Source organism: Ischnura elegans, chromosome 6 (genome assembly GCF_921293095.1).
Source record: "Ischnura elegans chromosome 6, ioIscEleg1.1, whole genome shotgun sequence".
In the NCBI taxonomy this organism is placed as follows: Eukaryota; Metazoa; Arthropoda; class Insecta; order Odonata; family Coenagrionidae; genus Ischnura; species Ischnura elegans.
The window spans coordinates 21,773,949-21,794,771 of record NC_060251.1 but is presented as its reverse complement, the minus strand read 5'-3'; the positions used below and the strand labels follow the sequence as shown (position 1 = coordinate 21,794,771).

The following is a 20,823-nucleotide window of genomic DNA, read 5'->3' as shown; positions in this document are numbered from 1 at the left end:
TAATATTTTGGGTATTTTAGTGAGTTTTTTAGGCAATCTAATGACCACTAATACACAATACAATCGCTAACACTAACTCGATTAACTCAACTACAACTAAGCCTATTTACATTAAAGCAATTTACACATAATAAGTGAACTGGTCACAAAAACAAGGTATTCTGCAACACCAAGATTATACGGCGGCCGGGTGGCGCGGCGATGTCAACTCACTAGATAAGTCGTTCTGCGCATGCTCGGGCGGCGTCCCAAGACTTCCGTAAGGCACCAGCTTAGACGCCTCATAGCACCAGCAGCCCCCACCACTACCACTCTTCATATAACTGCATGGTGTTGGATTGGGACGTTCTGGCCAACGCCCCGCGGCTACAAATAAGAACTTCTCGCGCTATTTTTGTGTGTTTTTTTCCTACATTTTCGATGTATGCGATTGAAAAAACACCTTGGTAAATAAATGTATAATTACAATTGAATGGGTATTTAATTTTTTTTTCCTTTTTCAAATCTACGGGAGGGGCGGCGTCCGACAGTCCTTATGGGCAAGCCGCCACTAAGTTTGTCGCGTTCGAAATATGATGCGCTACCCTCACAAATACGGGAATGGAGTATCCAGAAATGACGCAACCATCATTGCGCGCCTGAACATTGCCGTTCGAACATGAAACGGATAAAAATTGTAGAACGCCAAGTTATTGCTCGCGCGTGTATCACCTGGCAGCCTCTTGTCATGCCAAATGCTTTCAACTTCATCTCTAGGATTGCCTCTACTGATTGTACAAGAGACACACCCATCCCTCATTAGTTAGTAGGCACCCACGGTAAATGATATATTCAATCTACATTTTGTAAACAGCAGGCACAGCTGTGGCCAGAAAAAATATATGACTTCATATTGGGAAGGATTGCATCGCGGGAGTGTGATTTATGGGAGGGAACTTAAGCCTGTATCTCATGGCAATTTTAGATAGAGTTCATCAGGAGTAAGGAGAGGATTTATTTGAAAGGGTATACTTCAAGAGTGTATCTACCAAACATTTCGGGGGATAGGAGAGTTGATATAGGGAAGGGGGTCAACTTGACCCCCTTCCCTATATCGCTGAGGTCTTGAAATTGAGAACACATCAAATAATATTTGTGCCATAGCCAGAGGTGATTATTTAAATATAAGCAAAATGGCTTTTCCCTTCCAAGTTAAATTTATAAATTGCATAAAAAATTTGGCTCGCATGACATTTATAGGCAAAAATCAATTGGTGCGAAAAAAAGAGTGGAATTTTCCTTTGTAAAAAACCAAAAAATTTGATTGCACAAATATTACACTTTTTGAACTTTATTATTGCAAAAGTTTCAGTTTTGCTGAGGCTTCAGATAACATATGATGCGAGTTATTTTTTCTCACAGTATATAATATCAGGATATCACGCACCTTGAAAGACTAATAAGTTCTGCAGCTCCATTCAAGCATATATAAAAAGCCACTGGAGCAAAGTTTTCACAGATTTTTCACGAAGATGCTTGCTAAGTTATTTGCACATACATACTAGCAAATAATGCCTAAAGTGTAAAACAGCAAATAGCTGACGGAAATATCTTATTTCATTCACAAAAGCATCTTTGCTGCACGCATTTTTACATTTTTATTTGTAATTTCACATTTTGCCCGTACAAAATCTACAGCACTTGTTCAATAAAATTGTAAAAATTCAAAGGAAAACCTGAAATTACACCCCTTTTGGCTTATATCAAAAAAATTTTTTTTTACTTTTTTCTTAATCCAAATGATGTAAAATAATTAGGCATTGTCAATTTCAGATTATTGGATCTCATATGGAAGAGTGAAGACTTCCTCATTCTGTCCTTTGCCGTGAGAATCGTGGAGGCATTAGGGACGTCTGCATCTGTCACGGCCTCCTTCACAATAATCGCCATTGAGTTTCCTGAGACGGTGGCCACCACATTCGTGAGTTGTAGGCATTAATTTTTATCAAATTACTTAATTCAACCAGTGTAATAACCGTGCTGCTATTAACTTAACTATAATGGTATGCATTAATTACGCTCAGTGGTGAAAGCGCTGTGTGCATCCACCCACTCTTTTCCATTCCATTGAGATTTTTTTATCATCATATTTTACTCCATGAAAAATGACAATATCTATGCCCTTGACAAATAGGAAAACTAGAAGATTTTTACATGCCATCATCAAACCTTCTTCTATCACAATCTCTTCATCTGAAAATGCAATCAATATCACGTCACAGCTGAAAAACTATAGACTCATCTTAGAAATGAAATTTCAACAACACCAACCCCTTTTTTAGCATGCAAACAAGTATTCTTAAATTTGGAAATCTACTGTTTTTCATAATTTGAATATAATATGCATGCCCTAAACTGTGTTCGATTGAGCCTCCCTTTTCAACTAGATTAGAACTAGGATCACAAATCCCCCAAGCCCGGATCTAGGGAGGGGTAGAGGGGGCACGTGCTCCAGGCAGCATATTTCAGGGGGCGGAAAATTTTTATTAGTTTTTGTAAGTTATTAAATTATTCTAATTAAATTAATGAACAATAAGTATTAATTTACTAATCATTAAACACTAATATTAGTAAAAATTCTTAATAGCAAACATACAGTGTGTAATTTCAACTACCGCATCTAAAAAAAACAGCTTAAGGATGAATTATATTTTAGTGGTGGGGGTAGAAAAAGGAAGAGAGGTGTTCAGGGGAGGGGGGCAGCAAACTGATCTTTCCCTCCCTGGCAAAACTCCTAGTTCCACCCCTAAAATATGCCTGATAACATTTTGAAACTTCCTGACTTTGTAAGCACCCTAACTCAGCACCCATGAAAATATAACTGATAACTTCAGGCTTTACTTACTTTGTGAAACCTTTCCACATTGGAAATAAAGAAATAAAAATTACAAAGTTTTTATTTCTTTATTCCCATAAAAATAGCTTAGATTAGAATAGAAAAAAGCTATGACTTCCGCCATTCCCAACACTCCTCTCCTCTGACAATGGAAAAGTATACAGAGGAGATGCATCACCAGAATTACATATTGCCTGTAAATGATGATGACATCTCATTGAAACCCAGTCCCTCTATCATGATTTCATTTTATCCTGAAGTATTTTTAAGAGCTCTTTTTACCATAAAACAAATTGAAATTTTGAGTAAAAGGCCCAGACTGGGCTATAATTTAAAGTTTATCAGGAAAATATTGCAAACTGGTGCCTAAAATCATCCCAGAAAAAAGCCACACACATCATTTCTGTCATAAGAAAGTAAATATAATGTCACAATTTATTAATAATGTATTTATTAGCAAAGAAAAATATCTCCATTAAAATAACAATACAATTTATCCAAAGTGATTGAATGAAAATTAGTATGAAGAAATAAAAGTTTCCAATTCAAAATTTCATGATTTTTCAGACAACTCACCCCTCTCTGCTGATTATTTCCCTAATTTCCTGTGGCAGAGAAAAAAGTTTTTGATTGAAATTTAAAATAATTTTTTTTTTGAGCTTAACCTATATGACAGAAATCCATGGACCAACAAATTAATCTGTAAATATACGATTTTATGGGGGATAAAGTAATTAGATTTTTACAGCACTACATTACACACCGCTTCATTGAGTAGTTGTGATAATAAAAGTATTCTTCTGGCAAAAATTTCAAGATAGTGTATGAGCAATGATCTAAAACCTTTTCTGAAGGTGAAAACAAAAACATCTTTGTCATCATTTTTGTCATTTCTCAACAAACTTTATATTGGTTTGATGCAGCTCTGCACTCAATTCTCCTATCAGCTTCTCTTTCATGTTGAAGCATGCATCAAACTAACTCACTGGATATATAGCATTATTTTGGTTCCCTAAAATACATCAGCTTTCCTTCAATGTAATCCAGAAAATTTCCTGTAAAAAATACCAGCAACACCATAACCTTGATAGCCTCCAACTATATATATCTTTAATGATTTTGAAAATATTTTCAAAACGTTTACAAAGGGTTTATATTGCTGCAATGATAATTAGTCAGTTAAATAGAGACATATTAAATACACACATAAGATATAACTGGTAAACAATGCATTCATAATTCGTTAACATTTCTTTCAGGCCACTCTGGAAACATTTTTTGGATTGGGCCTGATTGCTGGACCCACAATTGGTGGATTTCTCTATCAGGTAAGCTTCTTTCATTCATCATTTACTTAGATGGGAATCCAAAATGCAAGTACATATGATGCTTCATCTGCCAGATAAGATGTAAAGCTGAAGTCCACCTTTCCATCTTTAGTTAAGAGTAGGCTAATGCTGATGCATGGTTTTTCTCCCCACTCCTGTATCCCCAGCCTTCCTTCATAACAAAAATGGCCTCTACTGTCAGACAGGGGCGCAGCTAGGAATTAAGGCTGGAGGGGGTTTAGGTGCAACTAATACCGGGGTGTGTGGGGGTATGGAATACCCACCAGGATAAGCGGTAGGTGCGAGATTAATAAATTGTGGAATTTTAAGATAAATGGTTCAAAATTGTGAGTTTTTACGGCTTTCTGAGGGATATTTTTTTAATCCTTACACTATTCTATTAGTAATATTGATCCAATTAAGTAAAATTTATTAAACTTAATAATTTTTCTGAGCTCTGGGGGGGTTTTATCCCCCTAAACCCCCCCCTCGCTGCACCACTGCTGTCAGATGCCATCTACTGTATTTACGTGTATAAGCCGCACACCTATTTTCTGGAAATGCAGGTGAAAACATGGGGATTCGCGGTTCACACGAGTCCTCCAAATTTTTATGTAAGCCATGTTCCATTTTCCCTCAAATTCTTATCGTTTATTTCTCCAGAGTTAAGCAATGAAACTACGTAGGAAAACTTTGCAGGAATTACGTTTCTAACATTATTTAACCTTATTAATCATGGAAACATAAATTTGTCACTTTAGCATTAATCATGAGTTCCCATGTAAGACCACACCCAAGAAGCATTAGGAAGTTTTTGTTTTTCCTCACCAGCCAGCCCAAAAATGGGCGTGCATGGGATACACAAGAAGGCATGGTTTACATGTGTACATACAATAATTCAAATTTTTTTTATCAACAAAATTCTACATCCAGCACCAAATTGATACATTTTATAATTTTCTGAGTGGTTTGATGGCAACTACCATAACATTTTACTGATTATTAGCATACGCAAGCCATAAGCTGACATTTGCCTCTCACTGTTTCAGGTTGGAGGATACAAGACACCATTCATAGTAATGGGTGGAATACTACTCACAGCTGCGGCAGTGACCTACGTCATTCTTCCAGATTTTAATCATCCAAGCAGCAACAACAGAGGTAGGTAACTTGAATACTGACTAGGATTTGCTAATTTCCTCACACATAAACATTCACTTCCAAATGTTTTAGAACAAAGGTTGTGGCACCACTTCTGCTTCTAGAGAAATTTTGGTTCCCTTACTCTTTTTGTTTTCTGTGGTTACTCACTGAAAATGTTTCATTTGAGCGTGAAGATATATTCACTCCGAGGGAGATGTTACTCGCAAATTAATCCTTTTGTGCCGATTTTTGTCGGATTTATTGGTTATTTTGTGTGCATTTACAATGCGCTTGCCCTGGTTTTCATTGTTGGTTTTTTTTGAGGAATGATTATCAGCATAGGCGGATTTAGGGGGGGCACATGCTCCCCCCAGACGCTTAAAAAATAGATAAGGTTTTTAAAACACTCATCATGACGTTCGTTTTATTTTGCGTATTAAGGAGTCTCAATCATTTAATTTAATAGTTATAACTTTTATATAAAAATAAAGGGAATATTTTCAACAGTAATTGTTGTTTTGTTTTTAATCTCAAATGTGAGAAGACCTGTCAGACGCTTGTGCCCCCCTCCCCCCCCCAGAAAAAAAATCCTGAAAATTCCCCTGATTATCAGGAGTGATAACTATTCCTCAAATGTCCCACTTGTGTTAACCATTTTCGAGAAACTGCAATGGGTCATCTGTATAGAACCCATTGTATGGACACCTGTAGATGCGCTAACATTAGAATCGTGTGAGGTTGCATGTTCTCATGTCTCCAATAGGTGACAGCAATTTTTCAGCAGATCAATTGATAACAGCAGGGGCGATCTGGCCAGGTTGGCTGGTGGCGATTGCCGAGGGCCCTGAGCTTATGTGGCCCCCAGAACGCTCGCGTCTATCGTGAAGCATATATGATAGGGGTAAAAAAAAGCCATAACTTGAGCCAAAGATTTTTTGCAATCTTAAATTCTACGTTATATATAATTGTAAGTGTACGTTATATATAATCGTAATACACTAATTGTAAGTGTAAAAATATCATATGAAAAATAAATCAATGGGAGTTTCAGAAGATAAAAAACAACCCTATGTTATTTAGAAAGGGTTTTTCGATAAGGTTATTTGGAGTTTTTTTAGATTTCAACACAGTTTCAAATAAAAAATTTACTAAATAGATAATAGAAGCATAAAGCATTATTACGTTTTACCAGTCGTGAAATTTTCACCTTTACAATTTTGAGACAACATATTTGTGATCATATGATTTTGACCTATGATGAAAACTTTTGAAAGGAAACATTTGGATATCCAATGGGGTGAGGTATTTCGGTATCATAAAGAATTAAAAGTACTAATACATTCCTCAGCCAAAATGCTAATGAAAACAGATATGAATTTTTAAAACTCTAACTCTTATAGTAGTAGTGGAAATTAATGCTCTAGATAGAACTTTCCAATAGCGTAATACACAGTAACAGTTTTATAATAATTTCAGTATTTATTGCACACGAAAAGATAAATAACAGATTATTTTCATTACTACTATTTGACCAACAGTAAACATGACCCACTGTCTAAGGAAGATTCTTTCTAAAAAATTGCGTTAATTTTTATTGCACTCATCTACAACAGACAGGTAAGGTAAAGTTATCTTTTATCGTATTATAAGCCTTATCATATGAGAAATCAAACAGAATAGACAAGACGGTTTTTGAAAAATTGATTTCTTCTGGATCATGTATATGATTTCTAAAACTAATCTCCAGGTGATATTTGTGCAAATAAGAATTAAAACTTGAGAAGCAGTTCTAAAAAGGTAAATTCTTCAATTATAAATGATAATGTACTCGTATGTACATGTATAAATGATAATATCAAACCTCCCAATTTGCCAGTTTGCAAATAAATCTTTAACAAAAGCAATATAATGGCGCCAACATTCAAAATGCACATAAAAATGTTCTCCACTATTGGTGACACATAGATTTGTTGAGAAATTTATGGTAAATTTTAATGCCAATCAGCAATAAAAAAATCATATTTTCTCGATTTTTTATGATATTTTAAAGGTGCTCATAGTCTTACTTTCATTCTGGGAAATTTCAATGCTTTATTTTTGCTGATTTTACTACAAAAAAATAGAGCAGTTTAAAACTTCTTACGAGTGGCTTCATTTTGATTTTGCCTTAAAATTAATATTTTAGACTAATCAAGCTTAAATCTACAAAAATCTGAGCTATTATTTTGACTTTTTAAACCAAACAAGAGAACACATTAACCAAATGCTGAAACTTTATATTGCATTATTAGTATAATGATTTAAAGTGTAACTTTGTGAAAATCCTTCTTTATTAGAGCATTTGAAGAGTTTCAACTTATTCTTTTCTACATGAAACATTATTATGTGAACCTCCCTAATAATATGCTGAATTATTGAAACTATGTATAAAAATATACACTTCTTGTGGCAGCCACATAATAATTTACCATAATCCTTAAATTATTCTTGACTTTTTTGGCTTTTAATGACTTCAGTATTCTCTATTGTTGATCGGTAACAATATGCCTAGGAATAATCACATTAAAACCTACTTTCAGTGACACAAACTGATAGATGTGATTCGGAGATGGGAAGTAAAGCTCCAAATTTTGACAGTCTGAGACCTAGCAAGGATGGAATCTTTGCTGCCCTTTCCATTCCATCAATATTCATAGATTGTCTTTCCATTTCGGCATCATCGTTGAGCCTTGGTTTCATTGCTGCTACCTTGGAGCCTCATTTACGTCAGGTATATTTGTGGCTTGGAAAACATGCATTTCAGATGTCTTTCTTATAGCATGACTATAGTTAAGTAAAAAATTAAGATACTTGTATCTATCTTCCAAAAATACAGACTCCACATTGGGATTATAATAATGCATATTTTTTTGTGAAAACTCATGCGAGTTATTTTTGAACTGAATAATGAATTGAATTCAGTGAATGTGCAGTAATGAAAAAAATAAAAGTAATTATTTTAAATGGCAATATGTATTATTGTCTGAAGACTCCTCTGCTTTCTTGTTTAGCCATAATATTTATGATAAGTGTGGCAGTATAAATTGGATTTAAGATGAAATTGCATTACGCATATGCTTATATAGAACCTTTCCATCAACCTTTTATACACACCGATTCTTAAGCCTTGAATAATTGTAAATTCATATATTGTGTTTGTACCCCTAGTATAAGATAAGTTTTACAGCATGAAAAATTCATTTTTTAATAGTTCAGCCTTTTGCCATCCATCATGGGAGCAGTTTTTGTGGTAAATGGAGGATTCTATGCCTTTTCTGCTCCATTGGTTGGTCGCCTTTGTGACAATAAAGTTCTGTCAGCATCAACTGCTCTTTGTCTGGGCCATGCATTTGTTGCAGTCTCCTATTTTGCAACAGGACCAGCACCTTTTTTCCCTGAACTGCCAACGTAAGTATTTGAAAACTTGTTGATTATGATGGCTATGGTACAATTCACTCCTCGTATAGACAAATTCAAGTCATTTAGAAATGTAAGATTTCTCTAAAGATAGCATTAACTGATAAAAATATTTATTTTTGTTAAGTATCCTATGGCTGTCAATCTGTGGGTTGATTATCCATGGAATTGGCACTGGGTTCATCCTTGTTCCAGCCTTTGTCGATGGAATGGCCTCGGCTCTGTAAGTCCTAAAAAGTTTTAATATCAAAAAATCGAATCACAAAATTAATTAATTTCTGTTTTCTGATAATTTGGAAATATTAGAAATAACCAAATTTTAAAATTGTATATTCATGAATGAGTACAGAGTACATGAGTTCTCCCTTCACCTCTAACCTTCCACTAAATTGATCTTCTTGGTCTTCAGGTCAGGTGGCTTCCCTGATGGAATATCGACCTACTCACTTGTGTCAGGTCTTTGGGCATCTTCTTTTGCTTTTGGTGCTTTTGCAGGCCCTTCCATTGGAGGTCTCCTCTTTGATGCCGTTGGATTTAGAAATGGTTCAATGGTGGTGTCATCCATGCATACATTATGTGTACGTTGTAGTTTCTCTTGAATCTTGCGCTGCGAACAAAATTATCTGTGTCCACCTGATGAGCAAAATTTAATGAGATGAACTTTCATCAAAGTTGTCCGATTTTCATTCATTTTCAATGTGAGCAGTGGCATGCATACAGCAGAACAGAGAGCTGTCTATGTATGACCCCAAATTTTAGTTTTTTAAGTTTTTACAGAGTGATTTTTTTTGTTAGAATTATTATTATTACTGTATGACATTCCATTTCAGATATTGGTCCATTTGTTCCATCATTTTATCAAGAAACTAGAGAAGCATCACAGAGACACCCACAGCAACCAGCTACCATCTTCTTCTTCCGGGATCCACAGCAATTGCCTCTTAGTGGCATCTACAAAGAAAGGCAAAACCTATGGATCAATTAGTGACTCTACCCTCTTTTAAAGAATGACATCATCTATATTATGACAACCTGTAAAATATATTAAAAGTATTCTTGAGAAATCAAATCATGTTCACTGATATCCTTCATAAGGATTTGTACAAGTTTCATTCCTGGATTACATGAATCTCATCAGATTTTCTTTACGGGAGATGATTATATATCATTTTTTTTACATTATTTACTGACACTCCTACCTTGAAACTCCTCTGATGACTATATTTTTCTGATCCTCTAAAAACCCTCTGTTACATTCTCTTCTCTTGAGACCTGACATCTCCTACTTATTATTCCAGTCAGTTGCAAATCCAAACTCCTCTCACTATACTCCCCAGCCAGCACATTATAAGTCATTGAGATTAGGTGAAAGGAAGAAATAAGGAAGGCGTTTATCAAGGAAGCTTGTTATGGGCTTCTCAAGGCCAGGCCGACAAACATCCAGAGTAATGACAAAATGGATGCCTAAATTTCAGCACCTCCGTAGATGTTGTTTTTATTCCATCATTTCAGAGTATTCATTAAGGGATTTATGTATAAGAATAATTTTTCCATTCTTGGCACTTCTATAATATGAGTAGAAATAACATCATACATTTATTGAAAATCATTCACATTTAGGAACTGATGGTGAAACGACGGTCGTAGCAAAAATACATAATTTCACAAGAATAGTGACGTAGAATAATATGAAAATGCCGGAAGGAATCTCTAATATATATTTGGATTTTCACCGGGTATATAAAAAAATTCTTTTCTGTAAATAACGAAAGTTTGTGTCCTGCACTAGGCTGCTCACACGCATTCATCCATTGAATCCTCCAACTCTCACCATTTACCATTATCGTTCTCCCTTAAGCTGATGTGAAACTGGATTTTTTAATTCCATCATCTTTAAAGCAATATCAGTTGTAGGCAAACTTCTCTCGGGATTCCCAACGGGTTAGAAACTCCAATTCTGTCACATATATTGTATTAATCGTGTTATCAGACCATAAATTAAAATTCATAAATTTTATATTATGTGGACCTTGAATAATTTCAGTTTTTCATGCCAGCCAAGTTTTTCTTCATAACTGGATTTTAAACTGGTAACTACGCCTCTCACAGTTGCTAGTTTCCGAGGGGTAGTAGTTAGCGTATAGAGCTTCGGATGTGTAGGTCATACGACCGGTTCTTCCTATAATTAATTATAGGAAGTATATTATAGTTAATTTTTTTTCTTTCCACCACAGGAATAAAGTACCTGTATTATGCATTGTATCTTCACCAGCCTGTCACTTGCAGTCATTATTTTTTTTCTTTTTATGGGAAAATCTTTTATCATTTGTTAGGCTCTTACAAATAAGACTGGCTGAATTTCACTGGTAGGCTTTAAATTCATGTTGGGATGAGCAGCGTAGCATATGTAGTACGCTGTTCCGCCTCCTTTGGCTCTCCAACAGAAGCGACTTACATTGTCTAAGAATATTTGATGGCATTCCATGCCTATTCTTCCCTAAATCTTACCCTTGCCTTATATAAGCCCCTTAGCTTTCGATAAGCTGCTAACGAATTTTTTCCGCGGGAAAACCATAAGGAAAGGATAACTCTCTTACTTTGTGCTGTATTGGTCCTTCCTTCAATCATGTTATGGGTATACAATAAATTTTCTTAGCCTTTGTACACCCAAGGCAAAACTGTCATTCTGCCTTTTTATCACAGCTAAACTGCCTTAGAATTCTATAATTAAATCTCCAGCTAGAGTCAAGGCTGTACCCAGAAATTAATCCTAAGGGAAGTAGGGTTCAATTGGGAGGGGAAGTATTTTTGAAGGTTACATTCTGAAGGGTTTCAGATAAGATAGTACCCCCTATAATTTCAGGGTGGGTTTCAACCTATTGCACTCTTCACAAGAAATGTAGTAGCAGTGGCTTGTACTCAAAACCTCCATGAGTAAGTTCTGAAATCATTCAATAATCCACTCCAAAAGCAGCAGAAGAGGTTTAATGGTTAAGGACGGGATACTGAGCTAAAATTCCAAGAGTCAACTCTGTAATGCTTTCATTTGAAAACAATTTTAAGCACTCTTGTTGTGAGATGTTTAATGGGATTTTTAACCCTATTAAACAAACATATAAAATATTTTTAAGATAGTCTGGTAATCTGGGTTAACTTACCTTGATCCATTTGTACTTCAAATGCATGTAACCATGGCCACCTTGATTTGTAACCCATGGTCCAGATCAGGGGCGGATCCAGGATTTCTTTCTGGGGGGGGCACAAGCAAGGCCGTATCCAGGATTTTGTTCAGGGGGGGGTACAAGGATATCTCGTAATACAAAACGAACGCAATGATAATGGGACCGTATTAAAAATCTTGTATATTTTTGAGGGTCTGGGGGGGGCACGTGCCCCCGTGCCCCCCCCCTGGATCCGCCTATGGTCCAGATGTAGGTTTGGGTAAAGAATAGGGTAGTTTCCTTCACCAAAGAAAACGAAAGGCTTTGATTGCGATTCGTTACCCACCATTAGTGTATTCATTACATATACACAAATTATTTGGTTTTTGAAATACCGGTTTAGACGAATGGCAAGGGTCAAATTTTATCCTCATTTGAAAAAGGCCAGATTGGCGCCCATGCGATTCCACTCCGCATGACGTCACAGGGACCTAGTTTCTACACGAGAGGATAGGAGTTATACATCGTCTGAGGTTACCAATGCATGCATGAGGCACAGAGCTCAGGGAAACATGTCTTAATAATCACCTATTAAAACTGGCTAAGTTCGGAAAGTTTTCTTCGTTTGATAAGGTATTAATAAACCTTTTTTAACCCAAGCGCTACCATCCAGCAAGGTACTCAGCTATCCGCTAGCATCCTGCGACGTATCAGCGCTAAGCCTCGCCTCAAGGTCACCTCACCGGGCGGGAGGGGGAACCAGAAATACGACGTACGGAGATATTTCCCGGCATTCATACTTAAGCATCGCGTTTTCGCACGCTTGAAAATTTTCACTTTTCATTTAATCGCGAAAAATAGATGTTGTCATTTAAAAATCTAAAAGTGTGAAATACGTACTCCAGGAGTAATAATCTTTCGATTAAAGCAATAAAAAAATAACAGGAAACCACCCTATTGATCTGCTCTGTCTGGCACCAGGAGTAAGCATCTGCAAATGAAAAGATTTGATGGCATTTCTTCCTTGTGACTGACCTAGTTCTAAGCCACTTACTGCACTTTGCACATTGCATTACCATTCCATCCAGAATGCAGGAAGTGATTACCTGTATTTCTCATTATACATATATACATGTATATGTACATAGTATAGGAAATCATTACACACTTTGTGCTAGCTGGCTATACCTCTCCTCAATCAAATTGGCTAGTAATGGCCTAAAGATATTAAAGAATTTAATTTGATGCCAATACCTAATTTCAATTGATTAATTACTTTAAAGTCAATTGACATCGATAGGTACTTAATTGTCTGATATAAGAAAGAAAAAATTCAGTTAAGGCCTGGTAGGTAGGTCAATATAACGATCGCATTGACACCATAAAAATCCTGGAAGTGTGACAAGGCACAAGGAAAGGGAACTGGCCCCTCTAACTTGAGTGTGACTGGTATGAGTTCTACCTTCTCCTATCCAAACCAACCTTTACCCTGTACCACTGAGTGAGTGATTGATGCTATGGGCCTCCGCTCACTCAGGAAACGATAAGTACATATGCCTAAAAACAATGCATGAGAGGTGTAATGATAACATTTCTTCAGCAGATAATGGAATGACTAAGATGAATATAAAAGTACATATTATGCAGCTATGCAACTTGCTTATCATTGAAACCAATATGCGGTGACATGTGGTAGGCACACTTCATCTCCAAGGCTTGGATGGAAAATAAGCTCTCTTGCTATTTAAGTATTTATTGCCATTATAAGCAATAGTCAAATAAAGTTAGTGACTCCAGCAACGATTGTGGAATAATCTTCTTATGCCAAGCTAATATCAGCTACAAACAGTGGCGCAGTGAGGGGGGGTTTTGGGGGATAAAAACCCACCCCCCAGAGCCCAGAAAATTTTTAAAGTTTAATCCATTTTACTTAATTGGATTGATATTACTAATAAAATAGTGTAAGGATCAATAAATTATCCCTCAGAAAGCCGTAAAACTCACCATTTTGAACCATTTATCTTAAAATTCCGCAATTTATTAATCTCGCACCTATTCTTATCCTGGTGGGTATTCCATACCCCCCACACACCCCGGAATTAGTTGCATCTAAACTCCCCCCAGCCTAGATTCCTAGCTGCGCCCCTGGCTATAAATAACCTTTTTTGACAAAAGATCCAGAATAAATCCCCTGATCCCTTACCCCCGTCGGCCATTTGGCATCCAGATGTCTCTTAGGGGCATCCTTTGGATGTCATTTAAACGGCATGATCATGCCATGGTAATTGTATAAATTGTATAAAATTTTGAAACAGGTTTATACAATTTTTTCATTGGGGGAAGGTCACTTCAGGGACATCCATATGGAGGCCATAGATTGATACCCAATGGAAATGATGTAAAATAGATCGTATATAATATAAATTATATCAATTTACAATTTCTTAATGGTGTAGGAGCTGATTATTAATCCCATATTTCTCAAATCATCAGACCGTGTTTCCCGATTTTGGAACTACCGCCCGTGATTTTCAACTATCGATCTATCGATTATAATCGCTTTAGTCGGAGATCATTCACTATCGATCACCATCGATACAAAATGCCCACGATGTCCACTGTCAACAACTGGCAACGTGTTACCATCACGGTTACCGGCGTTTCCTAACTTAATTTCATTCTTTGTATTCCTGTCACCGGACTACAGTTGCAGTTATCTGCATTGAGTTGTGAATCAATGATCACTTGACTGTGCGGTGTTTTGTTTGCCTTTTGTGGAATCCTTCCATGTTCCTCGGAAGGGTATCAATCGCTGAACTGGTGAGTAGATTGTTTAGTATTATAATTCGTATTAGGCAGAGTTTTTACCATTCATATTATTTTGAACTATTTTTTACCAAGTGGATTCCTCGAATGTGTTGCTCACGCAGATATGTGGTGGACTCGAGTTAAATTTTAATGACTAATCAGATGTTGTCATTGCACTAAAATCAAAAGCTTACTTTTTATCAAAAAGTATGTTTACTGTGAAAATGCAATTCGTCGAGGCCGAATCTACAATAGAAATGCAGTAGCTTATCATTGAAGTCCCGTGATTGAGATAGCGCGCTTTCGTAGAAACCATTAATGCAAAAAATAAGGTTTTGCCATTAGCACAATTACAATATCTTATTATTTCAGTACATTTGAATAGGAAGACAACAGTCTTCGCCTTATGGCGCCATGACTCGTCAAAAATTGATTCGAAATTTTTATTATAAAATTAGTCAACAGTATTAATTATCTAAATAATGATATGTTTAATGCGAAAATGCAATGAACAGTCTCAGGGTTATTTAAGTTTGCTTGCAAGAGTTTGTCATGGACCACGCATATTCAAGGAATCCATTTGGTGAAAATGGTCCTCAATATATGGAGCATATAATCTGGCTAATAGGAATGTTAATAATAAACTCACTGAGGTACTGATGAAACAAGTAAAAGAAGTTCGGTGGTTTATACCCTTCTGAAGGATCTGGAAGGATTCCACAAAAGGCAAACAGAAGAGGGAAAAAGCCCTTCTTCTCTTGTTCTATACCAAGCAATTATGTACTAGAATAAAGTGTCTGCTGGTCAGGGTTGATAAAAATCATGATTTAAAAAAAAATCATTTTTGTTGATTTTTTTGATTTAAATCGGATTTTATTGATTTAAACGAGATTTTTATGATTCTCCATTCATTGAAAAATTCAGTTATTTGCAAAACTAACTATTTGGGCAGCATATTGGAGAATGATCGTTTGCAGAAACAATAAGAGGCAACATACTCTAAACTTAATACAACATTTAGTCAATCAGGGGAGAGAACTATGGAAATGCCAATGGTATCAAATCAAAAATTACACCAGCATAATATAAAATTGCCATTGGAAGTATCAAATGTGCTATATTATGCGGTTCTAAAGCATACGAAGTTTAGAAAAATTCTGTAATTGCAACTTTTTATGGTGCCTACGCTTAGAAGTTAAATCAGAAAACAATTTTTTTTTCAACGGATACACTAGTATTCTAACCAAAGCCATTTTTTTAAATTTTCATGTTACATGCATTCCTACAGTATCATTTCTATTTAAGAGCCACCATTGTGCTGATAACTGTCGATTCATTTTATTAATTAAGAAATAAAAATAAAAATTATACACTTACAGCTTCCTTTTCTTGACTCTTTAAAAATCAAACATATAGATCACGTTATGATTTAAATCACCTGATTTTTTAAAATAAAAATCAAGTGATTTAAATCAATCAACCCTGCTGCTGGTATTAATTTATTGCAATTAAAACTGTTTCCTAGCCCACAAAAAGTAATTTTCTCTTTCACTTTTAAAGAAGCAAGTGCCAATAATCTGAAATAAATGCCAAATCCTTTCAAAATCCTGGGACATTTGGACATCTACAGGAAGTCCAGAGGGCATTAGATGGGCGTTAGCCGGGATATCCAATGGAAATCATTGCAATGGCATGGAATATCTAATGTATAAAATTTGGTGTATATGTTCAGTAGGACTGAGAATATGTTGTAAACTATTTTTCATTCTTCTCCAGGGCCCAAGAACGGGCACTGAGTCATTTCCATTTCCATAAGAAATAAGCATGAAGTTCGTTTTTAATGACTGCAGACCTTTTTTCTTTTGCATATTTAAATGAGTGATAATGGTCATATTATTAAGTTGAGGCATATACCATTGGAAAGAAAAAGAAATGCAAATTCTTATTCTTGCAATCAAATTTTGTTTTCTATGTGATTTACAGTGAATTTAGAAAAAAAAAGCTGAAATTATAGCATTTTTAGCTTACTGTCCCCTTGATGACCATCAGTATTGTTCATGTCGTTTGAAATCTCTCTCTATCACCATAAATTATGAATGGCATGTTCCAAGGAGATGTATTGCTACCACGAATCCTTATTATTCTGACAGATGTGCCAATTGAATATGGGTTCAATTTCCAATTATATTGGCATTCGCAATGACAAGCCTCTAGGCCAAACGATGTCTTTTTGAGGCACACCATGTTCTTTATACAGACAATCATACGTGGCATGTTCACGCATGGGTAAACAATATAGTTTGTTTGTTTTGGCTAAAGATAGATTTACTAAAAATATTTTACACTCCATTGAACTAAGAGGCTGATAATGTTTTTTTAAATAGGTAGTCATAATTTGTGAGAGAGATGCAATTTGAAATTTATTGATTAACAGCAGGCCACCCAGCGTTGCTTGGGAAGTGTAGTACCCAGAGAAGTGGTAAACTTGGAACTGGGAATTCATGGTCACATGGCAGAATTTTTGGTAGAAGAACAAAGCAGGGTAGATGATGGTATACAAATGTACAGAACTGGAAACAATGATTTCTGTATATCGCACACAGGATGAACTTGCGCATACTCCAGAAAAAAGAAAATTGCACCAAGAGTATTAATAGGTAAGAGTAGAATCCTTTTAGCTATGTTTTCCCAGACCGTGTCAAGGGTTTTGTCTACCCAGCAGGATTAGCAGCTGCAGAAGTTGTATGATGTGACGTAACTAATGGTAATGAAATAAGGACGTGCGGACAAAACCAAAAGTAGCACAAAGTGATTCAGGTGCATGAGATGTACCTACAAACTAACTTTGGTTGACAAACAGACATTCTCTTTTATGTATATAAAAGATAATAAAAGTGCAATGAATTTTTTTAAAATGGATGTTTACTGTTTTGTATAATGTTCAGCATCGTTCACAGCATCTTCCTCTTTCAGTAGTATATCACTTCCCTGCACACTTACAATAAATCAGTTATTTTTTATTTGACCACCAAAATATTTATTAGAAATAATTTGTATGGCAAAAAAGCGTTTGCTTGGTCAGCTAGTATATATATAATATAGTACAAAGTAATGCATTTTCCTAGCCAGCACATTGTAAGACACTGACAATGAGATAAGATGAAAGGAAAAAATAAGGAAGGTGCTTAAAGGTTGGTATTTTCTTATGGGTTTCTTACAGCCAGGCTGACAAAAATCCAGAGTAATGATAAAATGGAGACCTAACTTTCAACACTTCTTTATTGTTGTTATTAGTGCTGGAAGGAAAGGGAGGTTCGCAGATCACTTCTCTAGTACTCCATAGAAACCTACCTTAATCGGTAGAATACTATAATAATAATTATTCCATGGTTTCAGAGTATTAATTAAGGCAATTATGTTTGAGGATAATGTTTCCATTCTTGGTGGTTTTATGTTATGAAGAGAAATAACATCATACAGCTATAATTTAAAATTCATGTCGATTTATGAAATGATGGTGAAACTATGGCCGTAAGGAAGTGACATGTTTTCTCATGAATAGTGACATAGTATATAAATATGCTGGAAAGAAAACTCTAACATCAATAATTTATTCATCGGGATATCTGATCAAAAATTAAAATTCATAAATGTCAGATGGTGTGGACCTTGAATGAACTCGGTTTGTTTCATGCCCAGAGCATCTAAGTTTTTCTGTATAACGAGCTGACCTGGCAAATGTTGTTTTGCAATAGAAATTATTACTAGTGATTATTTTGGTGGTCAAATAAAAAATAACTGATTTATTGTAAATGTGTGGGGATGTAGTATATGACTTAAAGAGGAATGGAGCGCTGTAAACGATGACGACCTGTAAAAATAACAAAACGCTAAACATTCATGCTTTGAATGCATTGTACTTTTATTATCTTAATCAACTGCCTAATTTCAAATTACATCTCTCTAACAAATTATGACAATTAGAAAAATAAACATTATCAGTCTCTTAGTGCAATGGATTGTACAATATTTTTAGTAAGTCCATCGTTAGCCAACAGAAACAACCTGGATGGTTTACCCGCACGAGAGTAAGCCGCATATAATTTTCCGTTTGAAATACATGGTGAACCCAAGATCTAAGCTGCAAACATACATCATTTGGCCTTGAAACTTATTGACTGTCATTGCGAATGTCAGTCTAATTGGAAAATGAACCTGTTTGAATTCTATTGGCAGATACATCGGAATAATAGGGATTGGTGGTAGTAATACATCTTCTCCTAGGAGCTTGCCATTCAATATGCTGGCTTTGAAAACGTTTAATCTAAATTCACTGTTTCAAAGGGAAAACGGAATTTGATTGCAAGAATAAGAATGTGCATTTCTTTTTCTGTCCAATGGTGTATATCTCAACTTAATATGACCATTATCACTAATTTAAATATGCAAAAGAAAAAACGTTTGCAGTCATTAAAAACGAACTTAACACGTATTTATTATGTAAATGTCTCAGGGCCCATTCCAGGGCCTCATAGGCCCTGAAGAAGAATGAAAAATAGTTCACAAAATATTCTCAGTCCTACTGAACGTACTCACCAAATTTCATAGGAATCGGTCCAGCCATTTTGAAGGAGTTTGTCTACAAAAAACTGGGACACCAGAATTTTATATATTAGATTACATTTTAAATCTGTACCCATAGCCTTCATTCCTACGTGACACAGTGGTGTAGATGTTAGCATGTACAGCTGATGAGCTCCAGGTAACAAGTTCGATTCCACCTATGGTAATTTTTTTACTTACCTTTTTAAATACCGAAACTCTATTACCAAACTGCGGCGAAAGTGGCATTCCATTTGTTGCAATACTTCTGAATCCGACTGTACATTTCTGTGATTTCAATACATCTTGATATGAAATGTATCTTGTCTTTGGACTGAGGTTAAAAGGAATGCAGAATGTAATAGTGTACCTTGGGTCATGCAGTTTGTTTTATTAAAACTCCCTCTGCACGAATAATTTTGACAGCACGAAATTAGCAGTACGTGGGGGAGTACAATCACATAATTGCTTATGTGTTTCCTTCTTTTAGAGCCAGAGCTTTTAGCATTCGCTATAGTGATATATATGATATACATGGTCCAATATTGTTTAATCATGAGTATAAGCTTATCTCTCCTCTAAATTGTGTAATTTCTATGTGCCTTGAAAAAGATGCCATTTTTTTCCCGTGACCATGAATGAGTATTTTTTTTTACTAAAAGGAATGCTGGACTCATGATTTTTTCATCAGTATCTTTGCTCATACATAAATGATTACTTTAAACTGAACCATGAGTCTGTATTCGCATGGCCTTTCCCTGTGGATGCCGACAATGAAAAATGGTACAAGTGAGATTTTTTTGTAAACATTATTTTTTTGCGGCTTAATTACTTCATGCAGTGAACATTTAATGATAATCGTGGGATCATTATAGACTACTTTGCTTTAGAAATAAAATCATGCCTTTTCATCTCACAGGAATGGAGTTATGGATGAAAATAAAAATCACCGTGCGGTGCATGTTGCGGCACTTTAGGGGTTATGCCCAAATTTAAATTGCTCATATTTCATTAACGATTGACAATTGGAGGATAAAATTGTACACATTCTCTACCGGAATCGTACAAGAATGTATGACCATGGCAAGTTTCATTAAAATCCTAGTCGGTGGGTGTCATTTGGTCAAAATATTGGTTGATTCGTCATGGATTGACCCATAAGTAGTATACTGTTCTGCTGCCTTTGGTGCTTATCCAACAGAAGAGACATATGTTAATCTGAGGATATTTGATGGCATTCCTTAACCTGCTCTTCCCTAATATCTTATCCTTGCCTTATATCATATCCCTTGTTTACGATAAGCTGCTTATCATGTTTTTCCGTAAAAAAACATAAGAAAGAGATAACACTCTTACTTTGTGCTATCTGGGTTTTAAAGATTTTTGTTTAATGACATGAATAAAGGTTCTCATTATTAGAGAGGAAAAGGAATTCAAATGAAAAAAGTTG

At 35.5% G+C, this 20,823-nt stretch overlaps 1 protein-coding gene across 1 annotated transcript in view; it reads left to right on the top strand.

The window, feature by feature from the left end:
• LOC124160974 (MFS-type transporter SLC18B1-like) overlaps positions 1-9,953 on the top strand; it is a 32,891-nt gene extending 22,938 nt beyond the window's left edge. Inside the window, exons 5-12 of the mRNA XM_046537112.1 lie at positions 1,813-1,960; positions 4,135-4,203; positions 5,253-5,364; positions 7,926-8,116; positions 8,597-8,793; positions 8,930-9,025; positions 9,212-9,380; positions 9,633-9,953. Coding sequence (XP_046393068.1) covers positions 1,813-1,960; positions 4,135-4,203; positions 5,253-5,364; positions 7,926-8,116; positions 8,597-8,793; positions 8,930-9,025; positions 9,212-9,380; positions 9,633-9,806 — 1,156 coding nt within the window. The 3' untranslated portion in view covers positions 9,807-9,953. The remainder of the gene's footprint in view (positions 1-1,812; positions 1,961-4,134; positions 4,204-5,252; positions 5,365-7,925; positions 8,117-8,596; positions 8,794-8,929; positions 9,026-9,211; positions 9,381-9,632) is intronic.
• Positions 9,954-20,823: the final 10,870 nt, after the last annotated feature.